Here is a 16,553-nt window from a genome sequence, read left to right as displayed (position 1 = left end):
TGGATGGAACGAGGGGGAGGAAGAAGAAGAAAGGGGGGGGGGGGTGACATGAAAGAACAAACCAGTCCAATCACGAGCGGACCGAAACTCAAAAACACAGACAGAACGAAAGAAAAACGTGTTAAATGTAGAGCTAGCGTATATGCAGTCCTTTTTAAACTGAAATAAAACTAAATCATCCAACGGAATTCAAGGAGTGATGTGGTGTAATTACTTTACTTTTGTATTAAAGTTGCCTGGTGCAATATATGTAACACCAGGGGAATCTTGAAGGAGAGTCGTCACCACAAGTGTTACATAATTGGGAAGAGAGTCAAAATGATTCTGCCGCTGGTATTGTTTATTTATTTATTAATACGCCTTCTCTAGAATATCCTTTCACCTGTCAGATTCAACCCAGAATTGCACTGTGTTTAATTAATCTGTGCACAAAATTTAAAAAACTGATTAAAATCGAGGAGACAGGTACAGAGATATCTCAGGGAATCGTATACCAGGCATCTTTAATAAATATAAAAACAAAATCTGGATAATGACTAGTTGAGTTTTGTTTGTTGTACTGTGACTGATGTCTTAAATAAAACACAAATTAAAAAGTGAACAAAAGAAAATGTAGTTATAAAAGAGAGAGCAGGAGAGTGAGAAAGAGAGAATATAAGCAGAAAGTAAAAAAGGTGAAGCATGCAGCCAGAGAGATGCGTGTCGTTTTAATATACCTACATGCTGCCTCTTCTGAATATGCAATGCATTGTAAAGAAAAGGAACAAGAAAACCTAGTTTGAGCAGAGAACAGAAGGGGAGAGACCTGGAGAGACAGAGAGAGATCAAACTATACCTAGGAGACACACATCAGGTTTCCCCACACACACACACACACGCAAGACACACACACGCAAAACACACACACACAGTACAGACAGACAAACAGACATCCAAGCCCTAGAGAGTGTGTATCTACTGTTAGAAACTAGATTGTATTTAAAGTGTCCTACATATAAATCACCAACAATAAGCAATACCCACAAATCTATTTGAGTCTATTTCAAATTATCCATCAAACAAATCTATTTTCGCATGCCGACCAGGACCAGGTGACCTTCCTCCTGGACTAGTGTGTGTCCGAGAGAGAGCGAGCGAGGGAGAGAATTATATGAAATCCCCCTTGAGCCTCCCTGGGAGACTGAGGGTGGGCTGCAGGTGGAGAAAGGGGAGTGCAGCGCGCAGCAACTTGTGCTTCTGAGGAGGATTGGAGCGCTGGCCAAATGACACGGCAGCAGGGACCAGCTTAGGAGGAAGTGCTGAGGTCACTGCGCTGCTCCTCATGGGGGGGAGGGGCTTAAAGAGGAGGGGTCTGAATCCCTGCTGTTTAAATGTGTGTGTAGGGTGTGTGTATACAGTATATGTGTGTGTGTGTTCTCTTGATATGTGGTCTGCTTACTGGATGACATCAAATACACTCTCCATCTCATTAAATCAATAAAAAACACCAGAGCGATCGAAATGATATCACAATGAGTTTGGCAACGCCATCAATACACACACACAGTGTGTGGATCACTGACCCCTGAAAACACAGACCCACCCTCTGGTCCCTAACAACAGGAGCAACACTGCCCATGTGACAAGGCCTACTCAGAGCCCACAGCCAATGACCTCGCCCTAACCCCCAGGCCCCGCCCCTCACTTCCTGTGTGTGTTTTCTCATGCTGTATCCTCTGGCCAGTGGTGTGTGACACCTCCATCCCCCCCCAGGCCAGCTAAGCCGCTTACCGATAATCAGCCTAGATCACCACATCTGAAGCTTAGAGACTAAAGCACATTGTCTGGTCCTGGCAACGCTGGATCAATTATACAAATACAGTTATGGCCCCTGAGGCAGGCTTGGTAGAGGCAGGCTTGGTGGAGGCAGGCTCAGTTTGAAGGTTCAAGCCATCAATGACACAGTCTCTAAATAGTCTATTTCTGTATCAGAGTTGTCCGTGCTGTCAGTCATCACAGCCTCAACGTGGGAGGTGACGGCTGCCGTGACAACAAGGTGGACGGCCTGGATGATGAGGGCACACACACACAGGTTGTTTATGAAGGCGTGTGAGAGTGTGTGTGTTCCTGCTGGGTAGGAACTCAAGCGGAACCTCTCTATCTACAGGAAGTCTGAACTGGAGCACTTTGAGAATTGTGAGAATTTAAGTGCGTTAGAAAAAAAATATATATTATTATTATTTTATTATTATATTATTATATTATTAATAGTCAAACACTGCAGACTGCAGTCTGTCACACTGACGCGGCGCACGCCACTGACCTCCCGCTCTGTGTCCTCGTCGCCACTGTGTCACATTACTGTGTCACACCACTGTGTCACACCACTGTGTCACACCACTGTGTCACATCACTGTGTCACATCACTGTGTCACATCACTGTGTCACATCACTGTGTCACATCACTGTGTCACATCACTGTGTCACATCACTGTGTCACATCACTGTGTCACACCACTGTGTCACATCACTGTGTCACACCACTGTGTCAGTCACGAGACACTGAGATCTTCAGTAGACAGGGTATTGAGAAGCCCAAAATATCTCTATATATATATTTATATATATATATTTATCAATATTTGTTTTATTTTTAATGAATTGGGTACATAAGATCGATGCAAACCAACAGCTATACATACCCATTACAGGGAGGCTGATGGGGTATAAAATTGAGATTGATTATTCCACACCGCAGATGTGACCTAAACAGTGTGTGTGTGTGTGTGTGTGTCAGAGACTGATGACTTGCTCCTGCTGGTCAGCTCAGTGGAACAAGGCCAGATGCTGTTGACCAATAGGCTCTCAGGCCTGTCGACCAATAGGCTCTCAGGCCTGTCGACCAATAGGCTCTCAGGCCTGTCGACCAATAGGCTCTCAGGCCTGTCGACCAATAGGCTCTCAGGCCTCACTCTCCTCCCTTGACCCCAGGGGGTCTCTCAAAGTGGCGTTGTCCAATCACAAAGCCTCCCCTTTACTCCTTCACCTGTCAATCACTGTGTCTATCCCAAAATAACACAATCTCTGTCAGCTTGGCCGGTTTGACGTTAAAAAAAATCTTTGTGAGGAGTCAGGTTGTAGAGAACCAGGAGCCATGTCCCTGAGGAGCACCCCAGCTGAGGGGGTGTTGAAGGGGAGGAGATCACCAGCACACAGCAGGTGACACACAGGAGGTGCTGTTGAAGGGGAGGAGATCACCAGCACACAGCAGGTGACATGCAGGAGGTGCTGTTGAAGGGGAGGAGATCACCAGCACACAGCAGGTGACACACAGGAGGTGCTGTTGAAGGGGAGGAGATCACCAGCACACAGCAGGTGACACACAGGAGGTGCTGTTGAAGGGGAGGAGATCACCAGCACACAGCAGGTGACACACAGGAGGTGGTGGGGTTCAGTCTAAATGGAACTACAGATCAATAAGCAAACAAAGAATGTGTGTACACACACACACACTTGGTAATGGAGGTTTGATAGAGTAGCTACTGCAGCTACACCTGCACCTACAGGGTGGGGAGTGGGTGGTGGTGGAGGGTGGGGTCACCTGCAGAGTGGGGAGGGAGGAGAACACAGGGGGAAGGTGCCCGCCAACACCGCCGATGTCGCCACTTTACAGTTAGCCCCGGCTGTGAGGTCCGTGGAGAAACACTCCAGGAAGCTACAGCCTCGTAAAATATCAACACAGCAAACTGTCAGGAGCTTCTGGCTGCACCGTCGCCCTCGGCAACAAAGCAGCCGGCCTATAGAGGATTACAATGCCTTTCTAGTCTCCACATCTGTTCTGTTATTAATGTGGCGTCATCCAAGATGCAGGCTTGGAGGCCTTTAAGCCTTCAGGGATAATACTGTCTTTTCATCATCAGCAGATAGCGTTTGCCCGCTAATTAAATGCCTCTGTGCTGTAACGGTTTGTCGGTCCATTTGCCGACCACGGTGGCCACCGGTGTGGGTGTGTTTCCACTCTATTATAAGGACCATTAAGTCACCGTTTGCCAATGGACTTCTGTGTGTGAAGCGCTGTTCTTGCTCTCAAGGGCCACGTTCCACGTTACGTGTCCGTTACGTGTCCGGCAGGTTGTTCGAAGCCCATTATCACCCCATCACTTACTGTCACGGAGAGAGACTCGGCAAAGCTTGACTACTTCACATGGCGGTTCGAAGACAAAGACAAGCCGTGAATTGGTGGTCTTTGTTCTGCTTTCCTCCCACACATACACAACTAACCCCACAACATGCATGACTATGTTTGTGTGTTCAAGACAAAGACATGTTGTCTTCTCATACGTCCCTCACAGAGCAACTGAGGCCAGCACCAGTTGGGCCGTGAAAGGCAGAGCAGGGAGACAAAACTAATTCACCCAAAGTACCTCTAATCCCTAAAACATGGGTGTATGTCTGTATCCTAATGCATACTGCATGAACACACACACACACACAGAAGTGTGTTCCACACAAACACATGGAAGTAGATCAGAGGGACAGGACCTGGGGACAGGACCTGGGGACAGCTCACGTCCTGGCCCACACCTGCCACGCCACTTCAGATGGGGACATGTGCTTCAGATGGGGACATGTGCAGAGGACATGACTCACATGTACAGAGGCACAGCAGAACACTCTGCAGCTCCGCTGTTCAGCCTCGTCTACATTAGAGAGTTGGGTCTGGAATCGTGATCAGGAGGGGGAACGTCACCGGCGGGAATGTGAGTGGGTGGACACTGCGGGGGGGTGGACACTGCGGGGGAGTCTGCAAAGTGTTATATAAGACGAGGGGGTTGAGGGGGAGGAAACAGCTCTCTGCCGTTTCCCTCTGCAGTGTGAGTGTGTGTGTGTGTGGGGGGGGGGGGGGGGTATGCGGAGGGGAGATGGAACGATCTTCAGAGGAGGGGTGTACGCTGGGCTCCTCTTGAGGCAACAGACACCAGGATGTCAGTAGACAATACAGTGGAACTTTCCACATTAAATCCAGCAGCAGAGCCACATGTTTAGCGCTGTCTTTTTGGCACATTTCATCGTTTTGTCCCCTCAGCTCACTACTTTAAGGTGATCGCAGTTCCTGAGATGACCTGTGTCTGTGCAGCAGATGAACAGACCAGTGGTATCTCCCTACACTCATCTCCAGAGGAAGTAGATTCATTTGCCAGCCACGTACAAAAATGTGAACCTGCTTTTTTATATCACAATGAGATGGGGAAAAGCTTTTTTTTTTATTTTTTTTTTGTCTTTTTGCCCTTTCAGAATTCTATTCTGTCTTTCCATCCAGTCAGAAAACCCTTTTCCCAATTTTGCAGAGGCGTTGAGTCATCAGATGGCCCCGCTTGGTCCAACGTGGTCAATCTGAATCTATTCTGAAAAGGCTCATCGTTTCCTGGACCCCTGATTCTCTCATGCTCTAAATGGTGTTAATGAGCAGGCCGTCGCCCTGAAACACGTTCACCCTCAGGGGACAGGAAAGGGAACGCACCAAGCTTCGACAAAGGGATGAATTAATTTGAGCAGCGACTGATTGAACTGGGAGATGTGCGCTTCCTTCACATGGACCCTTCTCTCAGAGAAAGCCCCTGTTGTCACACACACACACACACACACACACACACAACAAGCGGTGATGTCACTTTAAACACAGAAGCGACAGGTGGCTCTGAAAACAACGCTAAACACAGGACGATATGAACTCCCCAACAGAACACATCATTCTCTCCTCTACAGCAGCGGCGCTACGATGTACTGGAGCTCCCATCGCAAAGTCAAACACACGTCAGGGCGAACCTGCATGACGACTGACATCCTTATATGGGCAGAGCGAGCAGGAAGAGCAGAGCAGGAGCTTCCCTGTGGTTGTGACGCGTCTGGGTTCCAGGAGAAGACAGGCATGCGGCATCACAGACCTTTTTCAGACGACGCTCTCGTCCAGCTTCGTATTCAGATTTGTGTCGCTCCCCCTCTACACCTCCTCAAATCCTCCTCTTCCTCCCTTGCCTCCCGCCTTCCTCCCTCGCCTCCCTTCTCCTCTTCCACCCCCCTCTCTCGCTGTAACTGAACGGTTCTGTCAAGGCGTGTGCATGTGATCTATTTTTAGCCGCTTGCGAGTGTGCTCTCCTCCCTCTGCAGCCTGGGGGGGAGAGAGGCAGGGAGAGAGAGGCAGGGAGAGAGAGGGGCAGGAAGAGAGAGGCAGGGAGAGAGAGAGAGGGGCAGGGAGAGAGAGAGAGGGGCAGGAAGAGAGAGGGGCAGAAAGAGAGAGGCAGGGAGAGAGGGGGGCAGGGAGAGAGAGAGGGGCAGGGAGAGAGAGGCAGGGAGAGAAAGAGGGGCAGAGAGACAAAAAGAGAGAATGTTAGGGAGGTAGTCAGAGAGAGGGAGGCAGGAGGGAGAAGGGGGAGGCAGTCTCTCTTCTGCTGCAGTGTACAACCACCCTGCGTTCTACCAGGTAAGCGACTGAGCTAACTGGTCTGGGTGCTACAGGTATATTCAGTATGCACTGTGTGTTTTGTTTTTGCAAGGAATTCACAAACCTCTCCTTCACCCCAATTTCACAAACCCCCCACCCACCCTCCAACCCCCTCCTACTCCACCCTCCCTCCACCCCATATGATTGAGCACCTCAGGGGCCTGTGAATTATTCAGGGCCGCGACTCTCGATTAGGTTCAATTCCCCCAGCTCACCCTCATGGGGATGCACACAACATTTACCACCCAACAACCACTAGGCTGCCTCCACTAGGCTGCCTCCACTAGGCTGCCTCCACTAGGCTGCCTCCACTAGGCTGCCTCCACTAGGCTGCCTCCACTAGGCTGCCTCCACTAGGCTGCCTCCACTAGGCTGCCTCCACTAGGCTGCCTCCACTAGGCTGCCTCCACTAGGCTGCCTCCACTAGGCTGCCTCCACTAGGCTGCCTCCACTTGGCTGCCTCCACTTGGCTGCCTCCACTCACAAACAGCACAACAGCCGTCATGCAAAACAGTTCAGCCACGATGGTAGAAAGCTTTCCTCTGTGAGCCTGTGATTATCATGACTTTTGTTTATACCGATCTTAAATAGATCACCTGCAAGAACCTGGGGGAGGGGTTGGGGGGGGGGGGTGAGACTTAATTGTAGTTTAGGACTGAAATCCATCAATTAGTTTTATTGCAATTCTTAGATTAGTTTCTAAATTAGATCACAGCTCTTTAATGATCACTTATCTCATTTAATTATAAATTATTTTGCGTGCACCAGCGATATTTCAGGCTTGATTGGATACGTCGATGCACAATGTTATCACCCACTGTTGTGGTGTTGACTGAAGTCCACTTCCCAATCACCCTCCTCATCCAGGCAATCCTCCCTCCCTTCCTCCCCCTCTCAGCTACGGTTCACCACGATCTGTGTGTGTTTGCAATCCTATTAACCACAGTTCATTTTACAATAGTCAGACCGATGGGGACTTGTGCAGTCATTCCATCAGGGAGACTTCATACACATGACCACTCTGCAAGGATTCAGAGAGCTCCGGAGCGAAAGCGCTTCACAGTCCAGCCTGATTCCTTCAGCTCCGATCCACCCTCCGGAAACACAGTTAAGTGAATCGGAGAAACGCCAAGGCTTTTCGTTTTCACATCAATTATTCACAGCGAGGTGAGGCCTCCACTGTGCTGTATGCAAGCGTTTCTTTTCACCCGGAGTGGCAGAGACCATTAACCCCCCTACACACGCGCACACACACACACACACACACACACACACACACACAGCCTGCCCCTTTATAACCCCCTCTGTTGTTTGTCATCATCGCATTGGTTTCAGCCTCTGGCAGGCACGTGTTGACCGTGTGTGTGTGCGTGAGAGAGTGTGTGTGTGTGTGTGTGTGCGTGTCTCAGTCTCATGCCAGCATCAGGCTGGTGGATAATGACAGTGAGCAGGAAAAGCAGTTTCTGCTTCACGCCACAAATCTTCCCCTGCCTTCATCTTCTGTCTGCCTCTCTGCCTCTCTGCCTCTCTGCCTCTCTGCCTCTCTGCCTCTCTGCCTCTCTGCCTCTCTGCCTCTCTGCCTCTCTGCCTCTCTGCCTCTCTGCCTCTTCTTCTCCTCCCCCCCAGCCTTTTCACTCCATCCCCGCTCACTAAAGCTCCATCACCAAATCAAATATGACCTTTTTACGTCACCGAGAGCTTCACACACGTCCGTAGAAGTGCACCTCACCCAAGCCAAACCCTCCAAGCCCCGAACATCACAAGTTGCTGGGGAAAGCAGCATCCGTCTGGTCGGACAGCCAGAGCACCCTGACCACCTGATACCATCCTACCTGTTCACCACCTGACCGCCATCCTACCTGTTCACCACCTGATACCATCCTACCTGTTCACCACCTGACCGCCATCCTACCTGTTCACCACCTTATACCATCCTACCTGTTCACCACCACCAACCAACCAGACCCTTGACCTCCCAACCCTGACCAGACACCAACCACAGCCTCCAGACTTCAGCTCAGTTGAGCAGAATCAGGAACATGCTAACTACAATAATCCAAACACACACACACACACACACGTCTAGTTTTGCCATGGAACAACATGATTACTGTGCTACTAGTCAGAGGTGAAGCACTAAGCACCACAAGTAAACAATATCAATAATGCCCGGGTATTATGTTTCAAAAGAAAATCATATTATGTGCATCGGGGTTTGTCAATATTATATGATAGAGCATCATTCGTTTCCGTCTTCATCTGAATATTAATGTATTCTGTGATGCAATGTATGAATGGCTCAAGAGCATGATTTATAGAGGCTGTGAGATGGGGGAACCAGAAATAAATCCATTAAGCATCGGCATGACAAATATCTCAAATGCAAATGAGCAGAATGCGATTCCTGCCACATGTCAGTACTGGTGACTTAGGCAGTGTGCTTCCATGTATGTGGCATCCGAGTTGTGTGTGTGTGTCTAACTTCGGGCTGGCCGTTGACCACTTCTGCTCCCCTCTCATTCACAACCCCTGCTTTCCCTGCAATACCCCTCCACCCCACCAGGGGCACTGCAGCCACAACTAAGACTCACCAAGATCCTTAGAGCCTTGACTTTCGCTGGCCATCTCGCCCATCCGCACCAGAGCGTCGAAGTAGCCCTTTGCAGCAAATGTCACACCTGGAAACATGGAAGCATTGGGCGTCAGATCAAGGGAGCAGAGCGCGTGGACACCCCAGGAGCCCTCCCTTCTCCCCCCATCTGGACCCAGGAGGTTAGGGCTGGGGAACGACCAGGAGGTTAGGGCTGGGGAACGACCAGGAGGTTAGGGCTGGGGAACGACCAGGAGGTTAGGGCTGGGGAACGACCAGGAGGTTAGGGCTGGGGAACGACCAGGAGGTTAGGGCTGGGGAACGACCAGGAGGTTAGGGCTGGGGAACGACCAGGAGGTTAGGGCTGGGGAACGACCACAGGCTGTGATGGAGGCTCAGGAAAGGGGGTGGGGGAAGGGAAGCTCTGCTACAGAACTACAGAAGAGAACTACGGGAGCCGCTGATTGGATGGCGCCTACAAGAGAGATGAGCTCTTCTTACCTACTACAAAGCACACAGACAGCTAAGGTTGTGGAGCTTCTAGTAGCTGGGTGTGGGACATGACAATCTACACTGGTGGCGCTACAGAAGAAGAAGAAAACACCACACCAAGGCAGAGGGGTTTGTGGACCGAGACAAAGGGTCAGAGGTCAACTCCACAGGGAGGTAGCTTCCGCTAGCATTATTAGCAAAGGAAATCTGTCAGGCAACACGATGCATTTGGAGGGAAGCAGAATGTGTTTAGGTGACCGCATTAGTGACTGTCAGTGCTTCATGTTGCCAGTTGGACCCATCATGTACACTCAACATGGGATTCATCCTTAAAACTATTTATACTTGGCAGCCAAGCAAAAATCGGCTTAGATGTCTTACTCAAGTACTCATTGGCAATGCTGTTCCAAACGCTGATTGAAGTATTATATTTGAAGTAGAAAAAAAAAAAAAAAAAAAAAAAGACTACAGCCACACAGTTGAATTCATTGTTTTTCTCCACAAAAAGATTTGCAGAGAAATCAAATGGATGCCCATCAACACACAACAGAAGGGCAACAACAACTAAAGATTCAAGCCAACCACCCGAGCATCGCTCTGCAATCATTCTCTAATCCCTCTGGCTGCCTGCTATCAGTTCCCTTTCCCCAGAGTCCCGCCCTGCCTCCACGCCGCCCTGCCTCCACGCCGCCCTGCCTCCACGCCGCCCTGCCTCCACGCCGCCCTGCCTCCACGCCGCCCTGCCTCCACGCCGCCCTGCCTCCACGCCGCCCTGCCTCCACGCCGCCCTGCCTCCACGCCGCCCTGCCTCCACGCTGCCAAAGCCATTTCCCAGTAGCTCTGTTCCCACGCCGACTCTGACCGATGGCTGCTGTCCAGAGACCCTCCACACACCCCTTCTTAAGCCTGGCTCTGGTGAAGCCCGGCTGGGATGAGGCATTGAGAGCGAGGGGGTGGTCGTGTGCGGTAAGCCTCTGGGTTCTGGGAAGGCTCGGCCAGTGCAGATGGATGGGCTGGGTTAGCCGTGTCCAGAGCTCCAGAGATCTCAGCTGGAGGAAGAGCAGCCAGCGGCCAGGTGAAGCCAGGATTAACTTGGTCCGATCAAAGAGCCTTGCAGCCCGGGGTAGCGGGGTAGGAAGCTAATACCGAACGAGGGGGGCGAGAGACAGGATTCACCCCTCCCATTCCGGAGTAGTAAGCGCAGGTCTTAAGAGGAGTCAGAGGGCTCAGATGTGGCTTGATAACATGTCCTTTATTCATGTTCTACTCCCACATCTCTCTTCCCTGTCTTCATCAAATCCCCTCTGATCTCCCCTCTGATCTCCCCACCCAGTTGTGACATGGAGGAGGACCTGTGAGATGGAGGGACCATCTCACAGGTCCTCCTCCATCTCACAGCTCCTCCTCCATCTCACAGCTCCTCCTCCATCTCACAGCTCCTCCTCCATCTCACAGCTCCTCCTCCACCTCACAGGTCCTCCTCCATCTCACAGCTCCTCCACCTCACAGCCACAGCTCCCCGCACCTGTTCGTCCACACCACAGCTTATTGAGAACCATGGAAGATTGCCGGCATTCACCAGGGCAGCGCTGGGAACTACAGAAACATATCAAAGCCATCCGACCGACTCAAGCACCAAATCCCATCATAGCGCTGCATGCAGAGATCAACACTTTCAGGCTGAGCAAACAAAATGGTCTCCCAAGACAGCCAGAAGGATCTCTCTCCGTCTGGCATGCCAGTCTGCAAAGCTCTGGGGACTTCAGTGTCCCTTCCTCTACCCTGCCAGCCCCAGCCCCAACCTCAGCCTCAGCCCCAGCCCCAGCCCCAGCCCCAGCCCCAACCCCAGCCTCAGCCCCAGCCTCAGCATTGATGAAGTGTAATTCCCCACTCGAGGAGCCACTGAGCTATTTTTAGTCTATCAGACTAGGCTGAGGCCTCTTTCACTGGCCTCCTGGGCTCTCCCATCTCTCTCCCTCCCCCCTCCCTCCCATCTCTCTCCCTCCCATCTCTCTCTCTCCCTCCCTCCCATCTCCCTCCCTCCCTCCCATCTCCCTCCCATCTCTCTCCCTCCCCCTTCCCTCCCCCCTCCCTCCCATCTCCCTCCCTCCCATCTCTCTCCCTCCCTCCCATCTCCCTCCCATCTCCCTACCTCCCTCCTCAATGCAGGTACGAGTGCCTGCAGATACACACTGCAGTGCAGCTTGATGACAAAACACTTCCTGGATAACCATCGTTAGTTAGCGTGCATCCATGCTCTGCCTGTGTGTCCAGTCACAGACAAAGATCTGCTCTCACAAGGAAAACAAGACTGACCCGTACCCAGGGAACCTAGTGGGTAACACATGTTGTTCTGTCCTGAGAGAGAGGGAGGGAGGTGTTGACGCCGGAAGGTTATCGTTATCAGAGGAAATACACACGGCTTGAAGACCGAACACAGGGGTCAGGAAGTTGAAATGGAATACCCAGCCTAATCAGAATGCATGGAATATGCTAATCGATGCCTGCTGCCTGCATCCTGTGAGTCCATGTGACATAGATAGCCAGGGCTCTGCTGCCTCCCAACTAAATAGCTGGCAAGCAGTCACTCCCCTCCCCTCCTCCCTCTCCCCTCCTCCCTCTCTCCTCCTCCCTCTCCCCTCCTCCCTCTCCCCTCCTCCCTCTCCCCTCCTCCCTCTCCCCTCCTCCCTCTCTCCTCCTCCCCCTCTCCTCCTCCCCTCCCCTCCTCCTCCTCGTCCTGGATAATAGTTCCAGTCTCCTCCTCCCTCCCCCAGTGGGGGCCGCACTAATTCTCAGGGCTTCGCCCGCCCTACTTCCCATTGGCCTGTGCCCCACTTCCCACTCCCCCCTAACCCTCCTCCCTGGAGGTCCAGTCCTCCACACCTCCTGCTCCTTGAAGCAGGCGTTACCTGTACAATGTGATCCTTATGCAGACAGTACATACACAGCACCCTCCGCCACTGCCACACACGCACGAGAGACTAAACCGCGCAGTGAAAAGGTTCTGAAAACAGAACATGCAAGGACGAAGGGATGCGAATGGGAGATGAGGACATGGAACATTCTAGGGAACACAACACATGAAGTCCAGCTCCCACACACACACACACACACACACACAACAGAAACGTTGGACAAACATTTCTAAACATCAGAGAACATTCTGGGATTTTCACCAGACAGGTTTGGCTCTTATCTTTTGAATCCATCCAGAGCAATTTAAGATTTGTCCTTCTGGGACTTTAAATGCCTTTTTTGTTTCTTTTTTTTTTTTTTTACGACAGGATATCAAACTCGTGCCGCTCAAAGCGAGTTGGATCAGACGACAATCTTTCCCACGAGCTTTGAGGACTGAGCGAGGACAACGCCAACATGCCTGAAACAGAACCACTGGGATGTACTGGAAGCACGTTTCTCCTGCTAGGGAGCTGCTCTATCCCTGGACAAGAGAAGGAGAGGAGGATGTACTCACTGGACAGGGCCTTCTCATAGCTCTTCCCCATGGCCACAAAGTTCCTCAGGCAGGGGTTGAACTGCTCCATGATGGACTGCGAAGAGAAAAACGGCACGGTTGTTAGTCGGCACGAGGAGGAGACAGCCTGGCAGAGCTCTAACCTACTCTGGGTTGCACACACACACACTCATCATCATCATTACGAGCTTAAGGCTCTGGTCCACTCTCCTTGCTGCACCGCAGAGTGAGCACGTGTGCTGGTGATTCATTCACAACTATCACCTCGGAGAGGAAATAGGTTGAGGAAAAAGTGTGTGTGTGTGTGTGTGTGGGGGGGGGGGGGATCTACACCTCCCCATGGTGCAAAAGCTCCCCAGAATGGAGCAGGTTCTGGGGGGGGGGGGTGTGGTCCAGACTTAGAACCCAGCAGCAGACCTGGCTGCCTCCCCCCCTCCTCCCTCCCCCTCACTGCTGGTGCTAATTACTTTTTTTGGGCAACAAAAAGAGGAGAGGGAGGGCGTGGATAAAGAAGATTAAAATAGCTAGGTGGGGAAGAGAGAGGTGTATTGTACGATAAAGTAGAGAAACCTACTAACTAGAAGGGAGGAAAGAGAATAGAGCTGAATGTGTGTGTGTGTGTGTCCTAGAGAAAGAAAACATCTGTGTCATAACCAAAGCTCTGCTCCGGGGGACAAACTCCCCCTGCCCCCCCGTCCGCCTGCCCCCCTGCTGGGCCAGCCTTCCTCTGACAGATGTGTGACTAGAACTGATCCCCTCAGAGTGACACCTCTCTGGGCTCCACACTAATTACCCGAGTGTGATGGATCGCAGAGCCCCGGATCGTAGAGCCCCGGATCGTAGAGCCCCAGAGCCCAGAGCCCCAGAGCCCAGAGCCCCAGAGCCCCAGAGCCCAGAGCCCAGAGCCCAGAGCCCCAGAGCCCCAGAGCCCCAGAGCCCAGAGCCCCAGAGCCCCAGAGCCCAGAGCCCAGAGCCCCAGAGCCCCAGAGCCCAGAGCCCCAGAGCCCAGATCCCCAGAGCCCAGAGCCCCAGAGCCCCAGAGCCCCAGAGCCCAGAGCCCCAGGACCCAAGAGCTCCACTGGGGCTGTCATCTTCACCACCCCCTGTCTCCCCTGCCCTCCCTCTCTCTCCACACACGTGTATCGTATATCAACACTTTAATGACCAGCACAGTTGTGTGTGGGTGTGTGTTTGTTTGTGGGCCTTCATTTGAATGCCACAGCACAGTCTATAGAGTTTATCCACACACACACACACACACACACACACACACACACACACACACACACACACACACACACACACACACACACACACACACACACACACACACACACACACACTCCAGCACTCTCCCTGGCCTTGCGGAGGAGGAGTGACTCAGCCTCCTCCACAGTACAGGCTGCTCTTTAATATGCTGCGTCTGGCAACACCCCCAGCCCCATGGAGCTGACACACACACACACACACACACACCCTTGTGTCCATGACAGGGCACTCAGACCCACACCAAGGCACTCTGCTTCTCTACCTCCTCAGTGGGATGAGGAGAGTGTGTGTGTGTATATGTGTGTGTGTAAGTTGGCTTGGGGGGGGGGGGGGGGTGAATCGACTTTGACAGATGCGAAAAGTTTCTTTCTAACGCTGCCCCCAAACCCACCAGAATGACACACACTTACAGTGGAATAGCAGGTGCTGGTTACCATGGCAGAGATGGTAGTGGTGGTGTAAGGAGAGGTACGGACAACCTGTCTGAGTTTGGGTGGAGGGTGGCAAGATGGAGGCAGCAGTGATAGGACAGGTTGAAGATGAATCCTACACCACGCCTGGAGAGGCCGGGGTTTGATCAAATGGGATAAATCGATTTCAGGATGAGAGTGAAATATGACATGAAGCCACCAATCAACGTGTCAACAGACACGATCAGAAGCACACAGCTGGGAAGCTTTTCCAGGTGTAAAGATGTTTGTTTGCCCCAACAATGAGAAAACCAACGCGGGCACACCTTAACCATGTGTGTATTAACAGAGTTTTGCATTCGTAATCCCATCCATTTTCCCTTGCGTGTGCTTGCTGTTACATTAGGCTTCGCCTCGTGAACGAACCCATTTGATGGAGGCTGTCCAGCCCTAGTAATCATCCTGACAACATAGCCTACTTCCTTGGCAGGAGGGAAGAGACAAATATATAAATTAAAAGGATGGGAGGGAGGAGGAAGGAAAGAGGAGGAGAAAAAAAAAGACAACAACAAACGTCATATTTCGGAGGTACCACACAGTCACCCAAGACCATGGGCGTGTATACACACACATATAGGCACGCACGCACGCGACGGAAACTATAAATTCAGTAACAAACGCCACCGATGCACAAATAGAGACGTGCGCGCACACACGCGCACACACAATCAAAGCTAATCATTCCTCTCGAGTGTCAACACCCCTGGGAGCGGCACTTGCTCTGATTGGTTCCGTCGGAATCACTCGCGACCCAACTCAGGGAAACTGCCAGTCATCATCAGCGTGTCCCCTACGTGGTAATGATGAGATACTAAATGATTCAACAGGGTCATTAGCATGGTTGATTCCATCTGGATCCTCAACCTACCGAGTTAGTTTACTAACCAACACCCAGCGAGGCCTTCATCAGATTACGGCATCTCATGCTCTCGTGAAGAAAACAAGCGTTTGATGAGAGTCTTGGAAATGGGGAGGATTACCATAAAACGAATCATTTCGGCGGAAGCTCTTATTTTAATGAAACCATATTTTAGGTTAATGGATTCTCATTCGCCTTTCTTGTAGCCTTTAAATGTTTCCGCTACAAATCACAGATCTTGGAATTAATAATTAGCTAATCACATCTTAACATCTACAAAGTCCTCATTAGGTGGTAAATATTGCGGCTTTCTAAAAGTGAAGGACAAAAAGGGAGATTTTCTAGTCTGATAAAGACAATCGCGTTAGTTTGGTCAAATCCAGGATTATCATCACCTTTAAGTACATCACAATGTTTGTACGTGCTCGCAGCTGACCCATTTCAATGTGACCGTTAGTGCTGTTGATATAAATGAATGAGGGGGATGGAGTTTAAATGGTTAAATGAAGTATTGAATGAGTTTTGAGTGAAGGCATGGTGTTGGCTTGGTTATCCAGAATGCCACCAACAGAAAACTGACTCTCACATCTACACACATGAGGGAAAACAAAAACCATTCCTTGTGATCCAGAACATTGTGACCTTGATTTATACTGGAGGAGCTTGGTGTGTGTACATGAGTGAGTGAGTGAGAGAGAGAGAGAGAGAGAGAGAGAGAGAGAAGGACATGGGTCTGAGTCACCCCTCTGGCCATGCTTACTAAAACAACACCAGGCCTGCATCATGGAGCGGTGTAAATTAAAGCCAGTGTGGCCAATGGGTCTATTAGGACCTGCTGGGTCAGGGTGTGCCAATCACTCCCCCGTACTGGCTATGGTCTGTGGAGGGAGGGAGGGAGGGAGGGAGGGAGGGAGGGAGGG

At 51.2% G+C, this 16,553-nt stretch overlaps 1 protein-coding gene across 3 annotated transcripts in view; it reads right to left on the bottom strand.

The window, feature by feature from the left end:
* baiap2b (BAR/IMD domain containing adaptor protein 2b) overlaps positions 1-16,553 on the bottom strand; it is a 44,479-nt gene that overhangs the window by 21,075 nt on the left and 6,851 nt on the right. For all 3 annotated transcript variants that reach the window (XM_084671066.1, XM_084671067.1, XM_084671065.1), the window contains exons 2-3: positions 13,036-13,111; positions 9,073-9,159 (exon numbers count right to left, since the gene is read on the bottom strand). In XM_084671066.1, the coding sequence (XP_084527192.1) occupies positions 9,073-9,159; positions 13,036-13,111 (163 nt within the window). The remainder of the gene's footprint in view (positions 1-9,072; positions 9,160-13,035; positions 13,112-16,553) is intronic.

This window comes from Hypomesus nipponensis, chromosome 13 (genome assembly GCF_054491055.1).
Source record: "Hypomesus nipponensis isolate SF chromosome 13, ASM5449105v1, whole genome shotgun sequence".
NCBI lineage: Eukaryota > Metazoa > Chordata > Actinopteri > Osmeriformes > Osmeridae > Hypomesus > Hypomesus nipponensis.
The sequence above is the reverse complement of the archived record's forward strand: the minus strand, read 5'-3'. Positions and strand labels throughout refer to the sequence as shown.